We start from the raw sequence: 23,078 nt of genomic DNA, 5'->3' as shown, positions 1-23,078 counted from the left end.
ATGCTTTGCTACTATAAACCGTTATTTAAAAACACGGGACACTATAATTGAAAATGTACCAGTCCTGGTGAGTTGAATCTCTTGGTAAAATCGATAATTGCACAGGCTAACACACATATATACGGCCACTAAAATGAACTTTAATGCAAGTTTAGCTAAATGCATACAGCAAAAGACTTATGAACCAATGCATCCATTGATTTAAATTATTGGTCATTTCAATTAGAATTAAATTTTCTGGAGCGCAGCCAATGACGTCATATGTTATCGCATCTTAACTAGACGACGGTCAATTTGTTTTCACTGCGATGTAGGCTATGGCAAACTGCAACTATTTAATCCGTCTTTGCAACCACACATTAGATATTAGATGTAGTTAGAGAGAAGCATACCGCTAAATCCTAAATATCCACAACTTAAATTTTAAAACAGTCAAGCTATAGATATGAATGCAGAAATCAGTAACCGGAGATATGTAAAACTATCATTGCGAGTAGGTATAGCTATGTAACCAATATCCGCAATTCACGCTCTGAAATTCAGTTTGTGACTTCATATGTGGACTTTTACGTGGAAGTGTATACACATAATTAATGTCGATATCAGTTCGAAATCGGTAGCAGTGTAGGAAAATGGATTAAATGTTTATACATCTTACCATGCTGATAATGCAGCAGGGCCACAGGAAACCAAGTTAAGGTGGTTCAGCTCATAAGTCAAAGAAATTATGAAGGACGTGCTTGCTCCTGCTACTACAACTCCACTAGCAAGTGTCCCCAGGTTTGTGAGTTTAAATCATCGTGGAACCAAAACACTGATGCACGTGGTTTTGTTCAGGGTAAAGCAGGTATCATGTAACTTTTCCCAACAAAACGCCAATGGCGTGAGAATATTCCTTTGTTCAGACATTGGCATTGTGCGCCCTCTCATGGGTCACCTCGAAAGTGCAGTCAGTGTCCCACGTGAACTATGGGCGGGCTGAGTGAGGACTGGCGGTCTTGAATGTTTGAGCCTTTCTCTGGTCTTTCGTCTCCCTGGGGGGCTAAGAAATAATGATTGCAGTGATCAGAGAGCAGGTCAAATAATACAGGTCAAATTTTCCAGAGAGGTAGCATTTTCAAATGGAATTTACTGAGCTTAAGTGACAGACAAAGGTGGAGGCAGCAACTGTAGCTAACTGGAAACAATTCTTTTATTTCTCAATAGCCCAAATTTCCCATTCTCAGCCTCCTGGAGGGTGTGCTCCCCGACACCCGTCTCTCTCTCTTATGCACACACACGCGCACACACACCCAAACAAACATAAATAGTCCTACAACTGACAGACAGACGAACATACAGGCGATAGAGAGGCGAGGCATGCAAAGCAGACTCCTGTGCTGAGACCTCATGTCATCCCTCACACGGCCCTGCTCCTCACAGACCTGCTCTCCATATGAGCACTGCTCTCTGTGTAGACACAGCAGGAATGAGAGACCACGGGGCTGACGGGAAGGAGAGATCAGAAGAGATGGGAAAGGAGGAGGACACGGAAGAGATGGGAAAGGCAGAGTAAGGTAGAAGGAAAGGACGAACGCAGGGCAGATGGAGAAAGGAAGGATTCTGGGATGAGAGCACGGCACAGAGACGAGCATCAAAGTCAGAGGTATCCAAGGCAACAGGCTTCAATGAAATATAAAATAATAATAATAATAAAAAAACCTCTCAAATATTTACATGCACACAAACCTATATCACTTTCCTCAGAAACACTAATCACTGATCTATGTTAACATCGAGTTCTAGGATAATACAAAATACAAGTTGTGACTGGAATTTAGACAACCCCTCCCACCAACCCCCGGCATCTACTCCTGCTCCACACATGGAGAGGTGTGTTCAAGCTGGAAAAGTCAGGAGGGTCGAAATTCGTTGACCACGTGTCACGTGACCCCCACGAGGTGCCCTTCAGCCTCCTCACTAACCTGGCACACATCAGCTGTGGGGTAATGGCTACATGCTCACAGGAGACTCCATGCAGGTGTAGGTCAGAGGTCACAGGGAAGTTCATTCCACAGTCCAGTGTGGATCTGCTGTTGGACTTTTGAATGTTTCCTGTTCGACCTGGCCCAAATCCAAGCCTGTCCTATCTTCAGTGCCAGTCCTGTGTGACGTTCCGGACCCCCCAACAGTGCTGCCAAATCTGAGACCCGACATTGCCTCTGTGAACTGGATCTGAAGCTCCAGCGTCTCCGTGGCATCACTGGAGATGAGCGCCGGTGGATGAGCTGCCATTATGTAAAGGCCTCAGTCCTTCACATGAAAGTAAGTAAGTCCCTTAAAACTTTCAGTTCCTTTAAAAAAAAAAAAAAACTGACGAGGAGAGGGAGCGAGGTGCGATCATCCTGGCCCCGCCACGCGTCGCACCGAGACCCCATTTCCCCCCCCTCAACCCCGACCCATCAGAACGACACGTAAACCTCTACCACAGAGTCAAAAACCTGAACAACAGACATCATCACAGTTAGAAAAGCAGAACCGTCCAACCCATGTCGTCTCTCAGCTGGGCCCTGAGATATGTCCGATCAGACGGCCAGCGAAACTCCCCCCCCGGGCCGACAGCAACGGGCTCGCCGAGACAGTTTTCCCAAGTTACAATCAGAGGCTACACAGAAACAAAAGACATTTCTACAAAAGACAATTCCCCAAAGCTGCTGCGGCAGTTTCCCCTCAGAGGCAAGCCTCTTGATCGTCACTGGTCGCTCTCTTGTCCCCCATCTGTGGGCTGATGTCGCCTACCCTGCGCTGGGAGGGGAGGGGGGTATGGAGGGAGAGAGTTCAGTTAGGGCATTTAGGAATATGCATATTTAATTCCGCACATGTTTTCAACTACTAATCGAAATATTATTATTAATAACATTAATAATATTAGGGTTCAACTACTACACAATCATACCAGGTTATACTAAGGTACTGTCTCTGTGTATAGTGGTGGATTCTGTTTCTTTGTTTACGTCTTAGTTGTGGAAATTCACAGGGGAGATTTTTGACCGGTATGCAAAGTTTTATTGAATGTTTTTATTACGTTATGTTCGAAGTTAATTTCTACTCTTTGATTCTGCTCTGAGGAAATTTTTGTTTCCTGTTTTTGTTCCCGTTCCCTAAACATATTTTATTCCATTTTCAAGACAATGCATGATAGAGGTTGAGGTCTTGATTTATGTATGATAATGTATAGTAACTGCTGTTGCATGTTTTTTAGGGTAATGTTGCATGAGGCTGCACATGAATTAAATGCAGTAGTCTCTTGCCAATCGGGGGGTGGTTTTGATTAAATGATATCAAACAGATATGATAATTTCCCTGTTGTTGGCATGCATCTAGCTTATATGTCTCATTCCCAATGTCTGCCCGCCATATGTTAATGTATGGAAGAGGCTGTCACAGGAGAATGCAGTCGGGTGAAAAGCTATATGAATCAACTTAATTGAGAAATGAACAGCTACAGAACTGTTGGCAGTGCTAGAGTCATGTTGAGAGAGTGAACAGGGGTTTTACGTAAATTCAGACTAAAAAGAATGATGATTTCACCCATAATTTATTCAGCCTGTGAAAGGTGTCTGTGTCTGTGTAGCTCCGCGTGCTGGTGGGAGGCTGGCGACAGGGAGCTGTGTTGTTCAGAGGAGACCATGTGACAGAGAGTCAAGGGCAATCGCTGATCAGTGTCCACAGGGACAACTCTTCTGTTGGAAATGGTTCATCCCCAAACTCCCGGGTTTGAAGGTCTCAAGGTTATTTTTAACCTTAATGAGTACATCAGAGGAATAAAGGTTTCTCTCTCAAGGATTTCTCTCCCTAACGTCCAGATTCCCCCAGATGTAAGCATTTTCCAAGTGTGGCTTTGCCAACCAAGGGCTAATGCAAGACCTTTACATATACGTGTGTATGTGTATTTTGGAGAGTGGAGGTACTGACGTGTACAAGGGCTGTAACTGGAGGTGCGATGTCTTCTGGGGGGGCTGGTAGCCATAGGAGTCAAACCCTCCAATGAAGTCAACTGCAAAATAGAGAACAGAAAAACGTCACCCAGTTCCTCTGCCTATATGACATTTTGCTTCCTCCCTCGGTGACATCACTGTCTTCTAAGACACAGCATTCTATCCCTGATCACTCGGCCCTGATGATTACTTCAAATTCTGTCTATTGTCTGGCACATATAAGTATCCAATAGTTTGTGTAAATCATCTGTAAATTCACACAAATTCCTATATTATGCTTCCACACACAAAATATTTTCTAAATTCTGAGAACGTGCATATGCAGAAAGTGGATGTCCTACTGCCAGATGCAAAGCAAGCCAGCAAAGGTTTCAGTTTACAGAATGTCACCTTTTCAGGACTGACATTCCTGGAAAAAAAAAGATTAGCTGTTTTTAACTTAGGAGAAGCAAAGAAAGGATCAGGGCCATAACAATCATAACCACTTAGCTTTGGGCAACGCCATTACAAAGCTGAAATACTTTTTCTTTTCCCTGTGAGTACTTAAAGTGTACTCTTTAGACAGATCATCATCTGTCTGAAGATAATGCATTCCTCCCAGATTCACCCCACCCCCTGATGTCATCGCCTTGCCTGGCCAGTCATTCAGCCACAACAGCTTAATATGACATCACATCCAGCATTCATCCTGATCAATGGCACTACAACCCCCGCTGCCCCCTTCGATGACATCACACTTACAGCTGTCCTCATCGTCCAGGAACACTTTGCTGACGTAACAGGCGTACACAAACCCGAAGAGCTGCAAGAGTAGATGGAACACTGACATCATTTTCAGTGACTCCTGAGTGCACAGTATGGCTAAAATGGGGGATAGAAACTGTTGGGGGGGTGGGGTGGCGTGGTAGTGATACTCACTGCCAGAAAGACCTGTAGGGCAGAGCTGACCACCTCGATGTACTGGTAGTCCAGCAGGCAGCCGGACACCGTTATGACGTGGTGATCGTCTGGAGCTAAGGGAGAGTTGGGCACCGGAGTGACCAGACAGCCTGGCCCGTTCTCCATCCACCACGACCGGTGCAGGGAGGTGTTAAAGGTCATTAGGAAGTCTCTGTCCTGGACACAGCAAGCAGATCAAGTTCACATTTCACTTTACTGTCCTTTCAACAGGAAATACATCCAGCGGTTCAATACAAGATACTTACATGCATACAAATATAGACACAAGACACATGACATTCCAGCAACAAAAATAATGCTTACATTAGAAGTAGAGAGTTATGTGGACACATACAATACTACCACCGGATCAATATCACATCCTGAGTATAGGCATTGGATGGCCATTGCAATGCAGCTCTGACTGAAACATTCTTACATTGGAAACAGCGATACCTTCGACCGGCCAGTAGCTCATGGGAGCAGTAGCATAACTGGTGCCATACGTCTCTGGCAATGACACTAGCATTGTGCACAATAGCATGCTAAGCGTAGGGGAGTGCAGACAGTATAACACTGCCACAGTGTCACTAGAGCACAGGCATGGAACACATTTATACAGCAAAGAGACTTCTGTGAAACTACACTCACCTGGGACAGGTGCCCCACCTCCAGGTAGAAGCAAATGATGAAGGAGTTCCAGCCAACCCAGAGCACCAGCCACAATGCATACTGTCACACACACACACACACACACACACACACACACACACAAACTTTAGTACACCTCCAAACTAGTCATGTAGACTATTTTCTTGGCTATTTCTTCATCTTCCATATAAAATTGTCGTCATACATTTCAGGATCAGATGGGAAATTAAATTGAGCCACTCTCATTAAATAACTTATTCCATGTGTGTATGCGTGTGACAGGGAGGGAATGCATACGCACCAGGATGAGGTAGCGGGAACGGAACTGGACCGTGCCGAAGATTCCAAGTATCACAGCCATGATGTGCAGGAAGTTGGCTAAGATAGGTGCCCACTGGTAACCTAGGAAGTCAAAGACCTGCCTCTCCAGAGCTGCCACCTACAGAGAACAGAGAGGTAAAACTTTCTAATGACACCAGGGAAAAAAAATGCGAGGAGAGTTGGCAGCTGGACATAAGCGCATCTTATGCAAACAGCATACACCCCTGCCTCCCACAAACGTTCACCAGAACAAAATCCCTGATCTTAATCTCAACACTGACCACAAACTTAACATAACCTGAACCCTAGACTTGTTCTGCCCCTTTCATTTAATCTCAGCGTGTTCTGAATGCTTTGATGTCATTTACAAAACAAATACTATGCACATTAGCATGTGGTGTGAGGTGACCAATGGCTCCACTTTTCACCTGCAGACAAATAATAATAGAGGCGCTGCTAAACACAATCCAAATAAGAATCCGCTATTTCTATAAAGATTACAGCTGGATTAAACACACACAGCTATCTCAGCAATGAAGAAGCCTGCCACAGGTGACTGGGATATGTTTGGCAGATCTGTAGAGAGGTAGTTAGGGGACTAGATAGTCATCAGAAGGTTGCAGAACTGAATACAGAGTGAGGTGCTGCTAGCTGCATCACCCTGCATAAATGTCACACGAAATGTGTGAAAAGAAAAGAGGCAAGACTCATAGCACGACATCATTACTGAGCTCCTCTTCCCAGACCTGGCCCTGTGAGATGTGCTCATGATGCATACAGGATGGATGAGCTCACGGGTCTCTCAGCGTGATGGCAACATGGGAGCTACATGGCAACTTGGGAGCAGATCTCACAGGCACCCCCCCCCCCACCCCCCACACACACACACACACACACACACATACACACCTATGCTGGGTCTGAGAGCAGTTTGCTCTGTCACCTAAAGTCTGGGGGAAATTTTGAGTGCTTTATATTACTTTGGCACAACAAAGGTGCCCAAGTGGTTCCTCAGACCTTGGTGTGAATTTTGAGTGCTCTGCGTTTTGCTAGCGCGAAAGGAAGCTGTGCTAATCACGTGTTGGTGTTATGTTCCAACCTCCCTGACACAGGAGAGGGTAACACTGAGCAATAATTTGGAGGGAGGGGCCACAATGGCATTGAAGGTCTGTGTTCCATTCAAACCCCCACCCAAAATGAAAGAAGATAAAACACATGCAATTCCCTGCAGGCTTCTTTTTTGACACTCGCACACAAAGACAGACACACACATACACAAAGACACACACGTACACACACACACACACATACACACACACACACATGCACTCCAGCTCTCCCACAGCAGTCTGCTGCAGTTGTTTCCATGGAAACTGCCTGGAGCCCCAGCCCCAGGGCTGTGTGAGCTGAGAGACAGGACCTGACAGCGGGAGGTCCACTCCACCCCCCTCCTCCAAACACACATACAAACACACAGTATTATCACACACACACCCACGAACACACATATACTGTAACAACATGCACTGTATGTATACACACACCATTTTATCATATGCATATTATTTAAACAGTGTTCACCATACAACTCAGTTAATTAAATACATTAATAATATCAATACCATTTTAGAGGGATCTCAAAGAGATTAAAAGTGAAGGGAGGGCCGCGACCTCCGGGCGCCACAAATGTGTAGTTCTCACCTGGGTGATACATGGCAGCCATTTTGTATCAGAAATCTCACCTCATATCCGTTTAGGCAACGATCCAGCCAAATGAAGCTGGAGGATGCTTAGGTGACCGGATCAGGCGACCAGGGGACTTTGCATCGCTATTCGTTGGGACGAGTGCCACGGGATCTTTCATAACCAGAAGACTTTTGTTTGACGTCCCATTTGAAAGACAATTTCCCCTGCAGCAGAGTGTCCCCATCACTGCACCAGGGTATTTGATTAATTTGGTCCAGAGGAGGACTGCCCCCTACTGGTCGACCAACACCACCTCTGGTACATCCCAGACTTCCCACCCATGCACTAACCATATATTTTGCCCCGCTTATCTTCAACCATCGGGTACACAAAAGCTGCTGGGTGGTATGCTACACTCTATACTTACACATTATTGTACACACAGTAGCAATTGACTACACAAACTGTAAAGATCAAAAACACCCAATATACCCTGCTGCTCCTAAATGCACATGTTAAATGCATATACTGTACTGTACGGTGTACCCAAATTGCACACACTGTTCCTAATCCCCATACACATTACTATACACGCTCATAAACCCTGCCTATCACTCACTGTGAAACAAATAAGCACAGTACTGTATACTGTACACACACTGACCCTCACATCAGATGCAGTTAACTGCACTCTCAGAGACTCAGAACTCAGAGCTACTGTACTGATTTAGGAAGTAAATTCACCAGGCGGATAGCTCCCTGCCCGACATCCTGTGAAAGCTAAGGGGAAATCAAATATTGCTGATGTCTTAACGTTCAAAATCCCTACCACGTGAACACTGTAAATTGTCTGTCTTATGATTTCGAACTGCTGAAAAGGTTTGTTGACTCAAAGGACAGGTGCTAAGGCCTTAGTGAATTTGCAAGCAGCCAGACAAAACCTTACTTCTTTGACAGCAGGAATGGTGAGAGGGGTACAGGGAGCACTACGAGGGGTACAGGAAGACGCAAAGAGAGGTATAAGGGGCTCAGGGAGGGGTACAGGAGTACAGAAGGATGTACAAGGGGCACAGGGAGCGTTACGGGGGGCATAGACAGAGGTCTGGGGGTATGGGAAGAAGTATGGGGGCACAGGAAGAAGTACAGTGGGACACAAAGAGAAATACAGGGGGCCCAGAGAGAGGTACAAAGGAGGAGCACAGAAAGGGGTACAGGAAGCCACAGTAAGGGGGACAGGAGGGTACAGAGAAAGGTACTGGGGGTACAGGGAGGGGTAGGGGGAGAATACAAAGTGTCCAGAGGTGTGTAGATGGAAGCAGGTGGAGGGAGAGTGGCAAATGGCATCTCCCTCTCATGGGGCCTGGATGGTCAGCTATTTAAACCACACAGACCACAGTGCGTATTTCAGAGAGAGATGTCCACTGTGCCAAAGAAAGCTGGACTGAGAGGAACTGTTAGTGGGGAGAGGAGAGAAATGCATGTGCGTACGCATGCACATATATAAATGAACACCTTGTGTTTAGTAAAACACATGATTAATAGGTATACAGTAGTACGCATACATGCATATAACTACAACTTAAGTGTATTTTCTACTTAAACCAACACTGAACACAGACAGAAAGAAGTTCAGAGTAGAAAACAGTTCAAATGCAAGGCTTGTATATGTGAAATTAATGACCATAGTTGTCTACACACAGCCACAACACGAGCAGCAAACACCCCCTCACACAAGACACATGATGCTACACAGACATATCCACACTGAGTCACACCTCAAACACTTAATGCCTGCACGAGTTTTTTTCTTTTTTTTGGGGGGGGGGGGGCACATATGCAAATTAATATTCATGTATACAGAGACAAACACAAATTAAACACACAAATAAATTATTCCAAATGTATAGTGAGGAAGATATAAATATGGACAAATAAATGTTTATATTTCTTTACCCACGTACAAAAATGGATGCCCATATGTACAAACAGAATGCTCCCCTGTAACAGACACTAAGGCCGTTTCATGAGGAACTCTGCTATATTGGCTAGAAACCCTAGCGAAGAGAAACACACACACATACACACGCACATCACCGTGGAAGAATGCCTTTAAACATACTCACCAACTGTAGGGAACAGATGACAACGAGCGAACACCTTCCATTGCACTTTCCCATCCTGTCTGTACGCTGGACACGGCTTCTTGGCCGTGGATTCTTCGGCGGAAACGAAAATCTTCCAAGTCGGCTCCGGATAAGATTCGGCTGCCCCGCGGTTCTGTTGTTCTCTCCTCAACGCATCGCTGTACCGATCAACCGCCCTATCACGCCTTCATGCGCCCCAGTGTATGCAAGATCACTTTTACTCCATGGCTTATTACGTTTTTTTCCCTGCTATTTCGCCGTCATGCCGGTGTCTGTACCTCTATGGACAGTGTAAATCAAATGTTTTCTAGCGAAATGTCCTCTTGTAGCGGTTGGCGTCTGTGGTTCTACCTACGGCGAAGTCACCGGTGCTGGATCCGACTCCTTTCCCCCGCCGCCACACCTTCAGTCTGGCGATTACAAGGGAAATTAAAGGGACAGAGAGAACAGATAGAATATTTAGCTAAAGAAAATAGGGGGAGATCAGCATCATATGATATTGTATCACATACAGACGAGAAGGGGGTAGGGCTTTGGGAGGAAGGAAAAAAATAACCCAATAGAGGCAAATTAAATCTGCAACAACTGACACAAAGCACTACATTGTGACTCACGGTTTGCGGCGTTCCCTGTTCCGATCAGATGTGTAGGAAGATGACCGCTCATGCAAACATGGTAAATGCATTTATGTGCGTTAGTTGCAGGAATGTGCGGTGAGCTCAGGCGTGCCTGTTTCAGTCTTTGTCAATCTTACTGCCCTGCGAGCGGGAGGAAAAAAGGGGAATGAGGGGAGGTTGGGAGGGGGGGTTGGTTAGGGGGGGCAACCAAGCCCTCATTTGTAATATGAATTCTGCAGCCTGTGCGCGCGACCGCGTGGGACGGCTGCTTCTCGCGGCCGGGCGCGAGGCGCTCCATTCGGAGACACAAAGGGAGGGACGGCGCTCGCGGCTCTTAGCCGTTCCGAGGAGATGTGACACAGGTAGCTCGCAACTTTGAAACGATCACTCTACAGCACGGCTAAATGTGACCTTTTACACCTTTCCTACGTATGCGCTTAGTTTGCTTCAAATACGTGTTAATTACATTTGTAATTTTTTACTAAATTTGTATTATTTTAGGTTTTCACCATATCCAAGACACGTATACCTATAGGACCTATGAGTTTGCAAAACACACAACAGCAAAAAACACCACAATAACACAATGAACATAGTGGATTTATTTTGAGCCATTAAAATGCAAACAGCAGACATCTTAGTAAATACTTCTAACCATTACCATAAAAATGTAAAACAGTCTTCAGTAATTGTAAAAAAAAAAAAAAACAAAAACAAAACAAAAAACAACCAAACCCATGAAATGCAGAGAAGCAAACGGTGTCTTCTTTTCAAGTTTCTTCTTTAACCGCAAATCACATGAGGGTTGGATGGAAGGGTGCCAGCAGTCCACGTTCAATCAACATATTGTGTGTTTAACATTCAGGATCCCCTCAACCCTCACCGCTGGTCAGCTGAGCTTCCCTTTGAGGGATGAGAGTACAGTTCTATGGACCTCCTCCTGATGTATCGCATCACAACAGGGTTATGAACCTGAAGTTTATTGGCGCCGGACTTGCTGGTTCTGGTCGTGATGGTGTGCTCCCTTTATTGGATCTCACCCATGTAGAGGCGCTTGTCACTGGAGCAGGACAGAACTGCAGAGAGGACAGGACATGCCATTACATCATAAACCTGCAAAGCACATGCCTTTTCAGTTTTACATCTTTCAATCCTCTGTGAGTCTTTGTTAAGCTGGGGTCCTTTTAATTAAGTACTTTGCCAGAGGGTACAAGTGTCAATCTGAAAAGGGATTCACGGCGATGAACCCCCCCCCCCCCCCCCCCCAGGTCAAGTCTGTGACCACTGCTCCATAGCCTCACTACTACCTGGTGGGTTGACATATAAAAGTCAGAGCAAAGAAGAGAGGAAGGAGGATGAAGAAAGAGAAGGTGAGAAGAGAAAGAGTGGGGTGACTGAGCACAGGAAGAGGGGGTTCAGAGGATGAGAGAGACAGAGGGATGAAGGAAAGGGGGAGCTCACCAATGGGTTCCTCAGGATGGAAGGCCACCTCATTGACAGAGCCGGCATGTCCTGGCAGCTTGTACAGGATTCTTCTAGAGGTCGTGTCCCACACGTACACAAACCTGTAACACACTGCATGTCACCACATCTGCATATACACCAACACACTGCAAACACATCTGCACATCTGACGTTGTCGGTATAAGCGTGTGTGTGTGTATGAGAGAGAGAGAGAGAGAGAGAGAGAGAGAGGACACAGGTCAGTATGAGAGAATGCAAGTGTGTGTCTGAGTGTCAGGGGAGAGATTCAGATGAGGATGCAGGAGTGAGTCTGTGAATATGTGATTACACGTCTATGTAATGGTATAGGTGCTTATGCGTGTTCGTTTACAGGTGAGCCTCTCACCTGTCAGCAGAGCCTGCTGCTATCTTACTCCCATCTGTTGACCATGAGCATCTCAGGAGGTTCTATTGAGACAAAAAATATATACAATTAGCAAAAAACAATATACAGACATAGCTGTCTCATTCACAGTGCAGGAATTTACAGTCATGTTTCCATCTTTGCACCTAGTAAACCTCCACTAGAATTATTCAGCTTATTTACAATTCATTCATTCCATCTCATTGATTTTAACTTGACTTTTTAACAGTCTGGATGTTCAGTTTTAGGTTCTTTTATATGTTATCTGCTTGGGATAAATGCCAAGACTATTGCTGTCGTCTTGAATACTTACTCTAGTAGTTATGCTTTCCAGCACAAAAAAATAAACTGTTACCCTTCCAACAGCTTTGAAGCTAGAGTGTTTTTTGCCAACTCATGGAACTACATCCAAGTCTGAGTACTTTGTATGGGTTTGCTGACAAACACCAGTGTACTTTTCAACATATAAGCTTTTAAAAACTCTTCATTCATTGATATGCAGGACAGATGTCACATGACAAACTGAACACGGGAGGCACAAAGGTACCTTTTCGAAATTGTGGATATTCCCCTGGAAGATCTTCACACACCTCTCCTTGGGAGCAAAGGGACGGACATCCCAAATCCGAACTGAGGTAGACACAGACACATTAGGAGGGGACTGGATTAGGTGCAGGCATCCCTTACTGAAAGCTGTTAGGATGCAGGACTCTTTCCACACATACCCACAAGCATTACCCACTATTCTGGCACCCCATGTGTTGTGAGAGTGCTGCACCGAGCACTTAGTAATAAAGTGAATGATGAAATCTGCAATAAGACCAGATCTTAAATGTTACACTAACTGACACTGAGGGTTTTTGGCCCCTTTCATCTTTGGGTAGGGACAGAGATTTTTAGCCATTTTGTCACATATGTGTATATATACACAGAGCAAAATATATATATTTTTTGGTGCCCATAACTGTAAAAATGGGAGTAGTGGAACGATGGAAGTGTTCCCCATATCCCTGTGGAGGCATGGAGTCAGGGCCGGCCAGGTCAGGACAAGCTACAGCTTCTTCTTTCCTTGCACAAGACCTCCCATTTTCATTCCCCTTGGTTGCGGTTGTGTGGTTGACTCCTAAAGTCTTTACACACACATACACACACACCCTCATACACACATGGATGTCTGAGCTCTCCCCTTTCCTGGTTATTCACTCATTTTCAGTTACCATAGGCTTAGTTACAATGCTAAGCTCGTGTAGGGGGGGGGGGGGGGGGGGGGAGTTTGTAACACCCACCTGTGTTGTCCATGGAGTTGGAGAGCAGGTAGGAGCCCTCTGAGCTGAGGCTGAGCCCTGTCAGCGAGTCCCCGTGACCGTGCATCGTGTAGATCAGCTTGTTCTGTCGCAGGTCCCACACCTGGAAGAGAGGGAGGAGGAGATGAAGGGAGAGGGAGGAGGAGATGGAGGGAGAGGGAGGAGGAGATGGAGGGAGAGGGAGGAAGGAGATGGAGGGAGAGGGAAAGAAACAGAAGGGGGTAAGTGCGATGACGAAGAGGGGGAGGGAGAAGGGGTGATTGGACAAAAGGGGTGAAAGACAGAGGGAGAGAGTGTTGGTGAAGAGAGAGAGAGAGAGAGAGAGAAGCAGGGGAGAGACAGGGAAGTAGGAGAGTGGGAGAGAGTGAGAGACGGAAGCAGAGAGGCATATACTATTGCATTTTCCCCTAATTAAACTGTTCTTGCGTTCCGCTCAAATATCTGTGAAGCAGGCCAAGGGGAATATGCAGAGAGGGCCATAACAACGAAGGCAGCTGACTGAGCTCGGCATCTGGCAGTACTGAATTCTAAACTAAGGAGCACGTACCTTGATGTCATTGTCGATGCCCCCGGAGATGATCTGATCACTGGTGTCGTTGAAAGTGACAGCGAGCACCTGGTAGGTGTTCTGAAAGGTGTGGACAGACGCCTTCTTCCTTATATCCCACAGCTGCAGAAGCACAACAAACATATTATCCTACTGTCTTGTCCCCACATTCCCACCCCTCCAATACACCCCAACAAAGGCCACACTATAACCAAAGGTCACCCACTTCACACACCCCTGACACCTGACCTCTCATCAGCGGTGCGCAAAACTGCAGTGAGAACATATCTAGTGTTTGTGTCCGTGCCTCCAGGTCAGAGCCTGTGTAGCGGTTCTGTTCTGATTACATCTCCAGTGCGAACCCACTACCTCCCTGCCATCCCCACATGTGGACGCGGTTACCTTCACAGTGCCGTCATCGCTGCCTGTGCAGACCACCTGAGGTCCTCGCCGTGCGGGGTAGCACGAGTTGACGAAGGAGGTGTGGCCTTTCAACCTTTTGATTCGCTCGCCGGTCTCGCTGTCCCACACCGCCACAGTCTTGTCCGTGGAGGCAGAGAAGAGAAGGCTGCAGAGACCCAGGAAGCGGACCAATCAGGAACAAGCAATGTAGCACCATATCCCTCTCAGTCTGATACACTACAAGCACTGATGTACATCTGTTGACATAAAGTACGAAACCCAGAATGCAAAGCAATTTCAAACACTTCTAGTGCCACTGGCTTTACCCTTCTGCACACCTGGAGACCACTACAGAATTGGTTTCGAATACAATTACAGTTACTGTTCTTGGGTCTGTGATTACAATTAATTACGAGACTACAGCAGTAATTGCAATTATGATTACAATTACAGCATGCTGTTTTGCACAAAACAAAAAGGAAAAAAATGAATAGGCAATAAGAGCAGATTAACTTAATAACCAAAACATCCTTTGCACCCAAGGAACATAAACTCATCAAATCCAGCATCTAAGAGAAAAGATCTCTGCGGCCTGAAGACTTTTCCAGAAACGACAAAAACGTGCTAAATTAGGGGTCAACAGCAGTCTGCGTTATATATTTGGTGGCTAGTTGGGCAAATTGGGGAACAGTTACTTGATACTGTTGCCAGAGGGGATGCATCAACCTAGATACCAGATATTAAAATATATGTATGTGTTTGACTTAGGCTCTCCAGGACGTTTGTAACCTGCAATAAATTAACTGTTATTTTTCAATAACACAAATTAGCCCATAGTGAAACTGAAATTAAAGAGGCGTGCCATTGTTTATGTACAACTGTAAGTACTGATTGTAATCAAGTGTGATTAATAGCAATTACAGTTACAATTAAAATCCAGCACAGGTCTGCCATTTTGGCAGGAGATACACTTGTATGGAAATGCTCTTGCTCAGACAGCCCGGGTACAGGGACATGCTAATAACCTGAGGAGTTGCTGATTAGGACACAGCAGGAAGACCAACACAAAGCACTGACTCCAGACTATAATGGGTAAATACTCGCTATATCAACAGTATTTTCAACCATGTTGCTTTGTTTTGAATGTGTTCCAAGACGCTTTTCACTCAAAAAGAAACCAAAAATAAATCCAACATCTAATCAGGCCAGAAAATGTATTGCCACGAATGGTGCATTCATATGTGGAGAGGAAATCAAAAAAAATGTACATGTGGTTTGCTGTGGTGCATCTGGATTAATAAATATGACCAGGCCATTTTAATAATTACCCCCACATGTAACAGAAAAGCCATGGATCAAAATTGTTCTGTATTTAAAAGATATTGCTTTCTGTTCAATAGCTGCTCTGTTACTAGACTAGTCTAACTCATATTTTAAAATGCCTGTTACATATATGTTTGAATGGTCATTCATTTCTGTTACATATTTTCACAAATAATGAAAGAAACCTTTTGTTGGTCTAACCAAAGTAAAAGCTTCTTGGCGATTCTCTCCCCCTCTCATAAAAAGGCATGACAGGGCCACACCACCATCAGGTTTCATGCCTTTTAAATCATCAGCCTGTGCTCACTGCATTCAAAATACTGCTTCCTTAAATATTATGCATTCATGCTTGTTTCATTTAAAAAGACTCTGATGGAGAGACACAGTTATTAACATTATAATTCCCCTGACTAACCGCCATGTTTCTGGGGTGAAATATGCCCAGCTGCATTTAGGATAATGCACCAAGATCCAATAATAAACCAAGCGAAGGATCATAAGAGCAGAACCAATCCTGAGACAAATGTGATGGTGGAAATGCATCTTCTGTGGTGTACACGTGCGTTACGTCACGCTTTTACGGATGATGTCATACCTTCCATCTGTGTTGTAGTGAAGCTCCATCACGGCTCCGCTGTGTCCCTTCAGCGTGGCATAGTTGTCACAGTCGCCATATACGCTCCACAGTACTGGAGAGAAAAGAACAGGCGCCATGGAGACACAGGTGACACCGCATGCCAGGAAGCAGAGAAAAGTGTCTAACAGAGTGAGAGACCCAAACCGCGGTCCCACCTAACCACGGAACGGTGTTGAGCGGGTTAGCCTCGGGATAACCCTGAGGGGTAACAGTGTGGGCTGGTGACCTGACCAGAGGCGTATTAGACCCCCGGGGAAGGAACAGCTTTTTCATCCTTAAGCAAGATGCTCAATCCAGACTATTGCCGTAAAATATGCAGTTGAATAAACGGAGAACATATAAAGTTGAAACTCCAAGAGCTGCCTTGGATGAGGGCATGTGTTAAGTACATTAAGAATAACAAGGGGATAATAAGGGGAGCACCCCGCATGCTATGCTGAATACTGATCGGGGATCAGCTGCATATCATGGCTGTAAGGAAGGAACCGATTCGGGAACACAGCCAAAGACCGTGGGTCAGGAAAGTGTGCCTCACGGATGAGCCTGTCGTAGCCGGCGGACGCCAAGGCCGAGCCGCTGGGGTGAAACTTGCAGCAGTAGACCTCGCCCTCGTGGCCTGAGAGGAGCATGATGGGAGCCTGGAGGCTGGAGCTCCGGGGAGGGCCCTGAACGCAGGAGAAAGGGTTTCACCACAGTGGACATGGCACAGTAAGGGGTCACCATGGTGGACACGGCACAGTAAGGGATTTACACCCTGAACATAGAACAGCGGGAGGTTGACATACTGAACACAGGTCACACATTCAGGAAACACGCATGCGGAACACAGGGACGCCATCAAGTATCACGGTAGCGCAAACACAATTAAAACAGCAATACATCGAGTTATGTGACAACCCTACCACCAGACAAACAGAACCAGTCATTTCTCTTCATGAACCAATAATCAATTATTCATTATTTCGAAAATAGCCAGCTAGCTTAGACAAAAGGCTATTCAAAGTTGCTTTTACAAACGGTAAAAGCAAGTGAAACAAAGACCGTATACACATAAATGAATAACAAAGATCTATTAGATATATATGTGCTTTCACAGCAATCTCAACTGGTTTAGATCGCTTTATCACAGTTGAGTGCATCATACTTTATTCCACGGCAAAGGGTTTTCATTGTTGGTTTTCTCTGGACCTTCACTGTATTAGCTAGCTAGGTAACACCTGGGACAAACACACAGGTGAAAGTTTCAGTACTGTGAAAACTGACAAGTTAGCTAGGGTAACTAGAGTACCAACTTGGCTAACGTTAAATAAGCAGACAGTTTCTAGCTAGCCCAGCACAAAGTTGCACATAACACATTGTCTGCCAGTTAATACAGCAAACACTGATCATTGTTCACTTGAATTTCCCCCGCAATGGAAATTAGCTCGGTATCTTGTCGCCCGAGTACTACCATCGACACGAGCTGCTGCGACTGCGCCGCCGCCACAAGTTCCGTCCTCGGCCTCTTCACGCCAGCGGGTACCAGGGCCATCTCTGCAGCTCCCCTCTTCTTCGGCTCAATCATGGTTAGGCAGTCGGGCTTGTTGGTTGTGTAGGTATTTTATCTCCTCGTTGTTCCCAAGAATAAATCTAACGTGTCTGCTTGTAGCAACAGAACACACAATCAGCCATGAACCTCGAGAACCAACGGGCGGCGGGGAAACAGTAAGTTTCCGGGGCGGGGACTTCCGCTCGAAAGGCTGCAGTTAATTGGTTAATTCCTGGCCGCTGAATGTTCATTGGTTACAACTGTCTTTGTCAACACACTTAGCACGGGAAGTACATTATGAGATGCAATCACTAAACGAAACCAGACCAACTAAGGTGGGTGAATGTAGATCAATACCAGTTTTCATGTTTTGGATGTTAGTATTTTGGAGTTTAAACAAACGACACATGGCGTACATGTTTTTGGTACAGTAATACCAGATATAACTTGCAAGGTGTAGCTGTGTCATTACTTGTACCTCATTAACATCATGTCACTGGATAGCTAGAGTAGGCAACCATTCCCTGTACTGCGTCGTAGCAAATGCGGTTAATGTTCGTTAGAAAATTTAAAGCATCTGGCTACAAAATCGTAAAAACTTATCTAACATTAGCTAACGGTAACTTAGCTTAGCCTTCTCAGCAAATGTCGCACTTAGCTAGTGAGCTAGTGATTAGGTGCTGCTATAATGATGCTTGTGATGTTGCGTTAGCTTGTTAGCCATCTAGCTAGGTAGATTATGATGTGAGCTATCTAACTTTGCAGGATAATGGATGGCTACCGGGGTAGGGAACCAGTAAATCTGGAAGAACTTCCGCAGCTTTACAGCATCATCCGTGGAGAGGTAGGGCACGAGGGTTTAGCAGTAGGTTCGCCTACTGCTGATCTAGCGTTCTTTAAGTTTTTAAAAAACTTTTCAGCTGGCTGTTGTCTTGAAAATGTGTAATTGTAATTCATTGAACCCATTCGCACTTAATGTTTTCACTGTTGGTGTGAACGGCGAAATAATTTTATCAAAATGAGAGGTCAATGAGGTAAAAATACGTTTTTACCTCATTGACCTCTCAATCTGTCTGTATCTTTTGTTCTTCTTGGTCCTGCTGCCTTCCCTCTGTCTTTCCCCTAATTCCACTTTTTGTCTTGTTTCCATGATCACATCTGATCCTGCCCCACCCACGTGTGGCCCTGCTACTCTGCCAGGTGGCATCTGTCACAGCCTATGGAGCCTTCGTGAAGATTCCTGGCTGCAGGAAGCAAGGTGAGATTCTCTATACCCAGTTTTAGTTATGCAGTATTTCCCAGCTCTCAGAACTGGGATTAGATCCAAATTTATCTGCTGCTGGGGCACTGATCACATCATTATCGAAGGAGATTACATTCCTCATTATTACTCTTAGCTACTTGGCGTTTACATCATTTGCCAGACTGTGTTGAAGTTAACATTCTCCACTGGTGGCAACAAAACACCCCCCAATGTGTTATTTCTTTCTGTGTAATTAAATCACTCTGTGGTGTATTTCCCCTGGTTAGACAGAGCTAAAACTCTACAGTAACATTCTTCCTGCAATGACAGGTCTGGTCCACAAGAGTGAGATGTCATCATGCCGTGTGGACAACCCCTCAGAGATTGTGGATGTTGGAGAGCAGGTGTGGGTGAAGGTCATTGGGCGAGAGGTAAACCCCCCTCCTACTGTCTTTGTCAGTTAGTTCAGTAGAAGTTTTCCAGTGATTGATTTTTTTCCATTAGTTGATGAAGGTACTGATGCATAGGATCTTTTTGAATAATAAAGTCATAGATTCTGCGCTGTATAATGTTCTTTGTGTAAGTGTTAATTTAACATTAATGCTGAATATTCTTAAAGTTGAATATCATGAAAAAGTAAAAAATCATATCTCTGATTAATTTCTAAATAATTTTACTGCATTTTTTTGTTCCAGATACAAGAAGAAAAGGTGAAACTCTCATTTTCGATGAAAGCTGTCAACCAAGGGACAGGGAAGGACCTGGATCCCAACAATGTGATGTTAGAGTATGTGTCGGTCAAACTTTCTGTCTCACAGCCTGAACCTACCGTGCTCGTCAGCTGTTTATGGGTGGAACAAGTCTGGTGCTGTCTCGTGGGTTCACGCAGGTGCAGGAATGACAAACAAAACCTGTACCTCACTGTAAAGTTCAAGTTGTTTCCGTCTGTAACACTGTAACATTTCCCACTTTAACAGACTGCTGTCTACCATCCTGGCAATGGCTTAGCCCAAAATGCATTGGAGTTTCTGTCAGTCAAGATTTTGTATCTGGCAAAAGGGCCATAAGGGTCGATGGGCTTTGTGGTGAGGTATGGCTGTTGACGGCAGGACCTGTGGAAGGGCAGTTGGACTAGTGAGGCGGTGGGTGTATAGATGTACAGGAAGGAGTGTGTGGCTGCCACAGGTGTGGATGTATGAGTGTGCATTTGGTGCAGGACTCGTGAACTAGCGATGGAGTGATATGTCAGTGTACAGGTAGGGCTTGTGAGTCCCGCTGGTGAGGATGTACACATGGATGTGTTTGCGTACAGGTGAATGTTCGCGGGTGTAAATGCACAGATGATGGTGTTGAGGTGATGGCGTGCTGTGCGTTTGATGCAGGCAGGATGAGAGGAGGCGGAGGCAGTTCAGAGATCACACCAGCCGGAGAATAACACTGGAAGCCGTTCTCAACACCACCTGCAAGAAATGCGGCTGCAAAGGTGAGTCAGGACTGGGGGAAGACGGTGCAGAAGCAGCATTGCAGGGAGCGGTGGTTAAAGTGTGACAGGCTAGTGTGTTTTGTTAGAGAGGGAGTGAGTGTGTAGTTTTGAGAATGTGTGTAGTGGTGTGTCTCTGTATAAGTGTGTGAGTTACGGTGCAGAAAAGTGTTAGGCAAAAGTACAGGAGAGACTGTGTGTGAGTAGGTGGTGACTCATGTGAATTCCTGCAGGCCACTTTGCAAAGGACTGCTTCTCTCAGCCTGGCCTGCAGTACAGCCTGGTACCCGATGAGGAAGAGGAGGGCGAGCAGGAGCCGGCAAGCCTGGCCACCCAGCAGCCACACAAGAGGAAGAAGGTAAACTGACCCAGCCGAGAGGTCCAGTTACAGCGCAAGGTCACATGATTGTGTGAGAGGAGAGAGGTGTTGGGCTGACACAGAAGAGGGCTGTGTTTGCCCGTGTGACTGCAAGGCCTCAGCAGGAGAGAGAGAGAGGCTGCAGCTGTCTGGAATCTTGCCCTTTTCTCATGAATAAAAGATCTACTCTTTCAGCGTGCACGGAGGCCAAGTTACTCACGTGTACAAATCATAAATCATTAGATGTACATTAGCAAAAATGCTTGCACCGTTTAGATATGAATCACATAAAGGCACAGTCTCTTTTGTGCAACCTCTCAAATGTGCGTCAGTTGTTCATTATCCAGTACACGAGTAATTGGATGAAGTGATTTCAGAGTAGTTTGATTAAGGGCAAAAACCCTCCAAAAGGTGCATCTGTCATAAATGGTATGACAGGTAATGCTCTACAACATTCTTCAATGAGCACATGTTGCCATAGGCTAATATGATGAAATGGGCTGCCCAGACGGGCAGGTAGTGGTTATTAAAGGACAGAAACAAGGAAGGAAGCTCAAAATGTTTTTGCTTTAGCCATTTGTATAGAGATATTGTATAGTGATATGAAGTTGTGTCTGAATTTTGTGAATTTGGATTCATTTATTACAGTAGTAAATATTTGTAATGAGTCAGACCTTAGGGCCATTATTTCTGTAGGGCCTAGTTTTCATTACTATATTGGTATTGGGAATGTAATGGGTATAACCCTCCTGCCCATACCTTGACAAATGGCATAACTGTAGTTCCAATGTAGTGTTGTTACCATTATTCTTTATGGTGGGCAAGTCCCAAAATAACCATTATTACAGTAGAGAAAACATTTCAATATGTAATATGCCATGTGTATAAATAACTCATTCTACATTGTAACCCTGCGTTCTCAAGACACCCCAAAGAAATTCTGATGATTCCTTGCATTTTGCTGTCCATACTTGTCTGCGTAGGTACAACACCTCACGTCTGGACAGGCCATTAAGTTAGCAGATGTTTAACTCATATAGCAGCAGGATATTCTAGTCCCTGTCTAAACACTTGACTTCAGTTTAGGAAGTCAGGACCCAAACTCGATGAGGAGTAGAGACCGGTGGCTTTGTCCCTCCCGATCTGCCAGGTTGCCGGGTGTTGAATTTCAGGCAGGCTATATCAAAGGCATGAATCAGAAATCAAACCTATTCTATTTTCTCCACAGTAGATGGTTCTGAAATGAGGGTATTTAGGGTTTTGGTTGTTTATTTAGGTGTCTGACTCCACGTTAGCTTTAAATATTAGTTCATCTGGTGAGCCCTCTGTCTTCCAATTCATGTCAAACATGCTGTTGTCTCTTCTCACTAGGAGAAGAAGTCAAAGAAGAAGAAGAAGAAGAAGGAGAAGAAGCAGAGTTCTTCAGACTCAGACAGCAGTGACAGCGATGAAGACCCTGGGCCGGCCAAAAGAGGGCGCTCTTCCAGCGAGGCGGGCAGCAGGGAGGAGAAGAAAAAGAAGAAGCACAAAAAACAGAAGCACAAAAGTCACAGGAAACGGGAGTGAAGGAGACGGGACCACAGGACCTTATTCTGTGTGTGCATGAGAGGAATTTTGTGTGAGAGCTATGCCCGCTCTCGGCCCATGAGGGAACCTCTGTGCCCACCACGGTTGCCAGAAGCTGCTGCAATCATCCTGAGTGGCAGAGGTCAGGCTGCTTGTTTGGAAGTGTCTGTTCTGTTCAGTCGTCATCACAGACACTTTTTCAAGATTAGCACCCTGCAGGGCTGTTGCATACCTTGACCTGGGGGCTGTGACCCTGCAGGGCTGTGACCTTTTACCCTGACACCATTAACCCTGACCCAAACTGAGCCCTGGCATATTTGTATGCCTCTCTCGTAGAATTGCCTGAGTCCTACAGAGCCCTGACCCAGTCAAGGCCTTACAAACTGTCATCTGTGTGTCCATGTGTTTTCTTTATTTTGTTTAGGTTCCATTAAAGGAGTCTTTTAAACCAGGACACATCACAGTTTTTCTTTTGACTTTATTTTAAT

The 23,078-nt window shown here is 45.3% G+C and overlaps 3 protein-coding genes across 3 annotated transcripts; 1 reads left to right on the top strand and 2 right to left on the bottom strand.

The window, feature by feature from the left end:
* Positions 1-1,524: 1,524 nt before the first annotated feature.
* Positions 1,525-10,462, bottom strand: nkain1 (sodium/potassium transporting ATPase interacting 1). Its single transcript, XM_036515747.1, has 8 exons — positions 10,333-10,462; positions 9,698-10,128; positions 5,869-6,006; positions 5,568-5,648; positions 4,896-5,093; positions 4,719-4,779; positions 3,955-4,036; positions 1,525-2,784 (listed from the first exon to the last, which is right to left on the bottom strand). Exons 2-8 carry the CDS (start codon positions 9,749-9,751, stop codon positions 2,775-2,777), a joined length of 624 nt encoding a protein of 207 aa, XP_036371640.1. The 5' UTR covers positions 9,752-10,128; positions 10,333-10,462; the 3' UTR covers positions 1,525-2,774.
* Positions 10,463-11,313: 851 nt separating this feature from the next.
* snrnp40 (small nuclear ribonucleoprotein 40 (U5)) lies at positions 11,314-18,112 on the bottom strand. The gene is made up of 10 exons (XM_036516172.1): positions 17,866-18,112; positions 16,951-17,080; positions 16,374-16,467; positions 14,456-14,621; positions 14,054-14,176; positions 13,489-13,609; positions 12,750-12,832; positions 12,185-12,246; positions 11,797-11,900; positions 11,314-11,411 (listed from the first exon to the last, which is right to left on the bottom strand). The coding sequence occupies exons 1-10, from the start codon at positions 17,977-17,979 to the stop codon at positions 11,362-11,364; spliced, it is 1,047 nt and encodes a 348-aa protein (XP_036372065.1). The 5' UTR covers positions 17,980-18,112; the 3' UTR covers positions 11,314-11,361.
* Positions 18,113-18,712: 600 nt separating this feature from the next.
* zcchc17 (zinc finger, CCHC domain containing 17) lies at positions 18,713-23,038 on the top strand. The gene is made up of 7 exons (XM_036516173.1): positions 18,713-18,787; positions 19,144-19,201; positions 19,517-19,617; positions 19,882-19,973; positions 20,569-20,669; positions 20,900-21,024; positions 22,396-23,038. Exons 1-7 carry the CDS (start codon positions 18,713-18,715, stop codon positions 22,588-22,590), a joined length of 747 nt encoding a protein of 248 aa, XP_036372066.1. The 3' UTR covers positions 22,591-23,038.
* The last annotated feature ends 40 nt before the right edge of the window (positions 23,039-23,078 follow it).

Source organism: Megalops cyprinoides, chromosome 21, assembly GCF_013368585.1.
Source record: "Megalops cyprinoides isolate fMegCyp1 chromosome 21, fMegCyp1.pri, whole genome shotgun sequence".
NCBI lineage: Eukaryota > Metazoa > Chordata > Actinopteri > Elopiformes > Megalopidae > Megalops > Megalops cyprinoides.
This window is presented reverse-complemented; position numbering and strand designations above follow the sequence as displayed.

Coding starts and splice junctions, on each gene's coding strand:
- nkain1 (XM_036515747.1), bottom strand. CDS start 9,751: ATGGGAAAGTGCAATGGAAGGTGTTCGCTCGTTGTCATCTGTTCCCTA. Junction 6,007..9,697: donor TCATCTGTTCCCTACAGTTG/GTGAGTATGTTT, acceptor TGTTCTCTGTAG/GTGGCAGCTCTGGAGAGGCA. Junction 5,649..5,868: donor GTTCCCGCTACCTCATCCTG/GTGCGTATGCAT, acceptor TGTGTGTGACAG/TATGCATTGTGGCTGGTGCT.
- snrnp40 (XM_036516172.1), bottom strand. CDS start 17,979: ATGATTGAGCCGAAGAAGAGGGGAGCTGCAGAGATGGCCCTGGTACCC. Junction 12,833..13,488: donor CAACTCCATGGACAACACAG/GTGGGTGTTACA, acceptor TGTCTACCTCAG/TTCGGATTTGGGATGTCCGT. Junction 11,412..11,796: donor CCATCCTGAGGAACCCATTG/GTGAGCTCCCCC, acceptor TCCTCTCTGCAG/TTCTGTCCTGCTCCAGTGAC.
- zcchc17 (XM_036516173.1), top strand. CDS start 18,713: ATGGATGGCTACCGGGGTAGGGAACCAGTAAATCTGGAAGAACTTCCG. Junction 20,670..20,899: donor CAAGAAATGCGGCTGCAAAG/GTGAGTCAGGAC, acceptor GAATTCCTGCAG/GCCACTTTGCAAAGGACTGC. Junction 21,025..22,395: donor AGCCACACAAGAGGAAGAAG/GTAAACTGACCC, acceptor TCTTCTCACTAG/GAGAAGAAGTCAAAGAAGAA.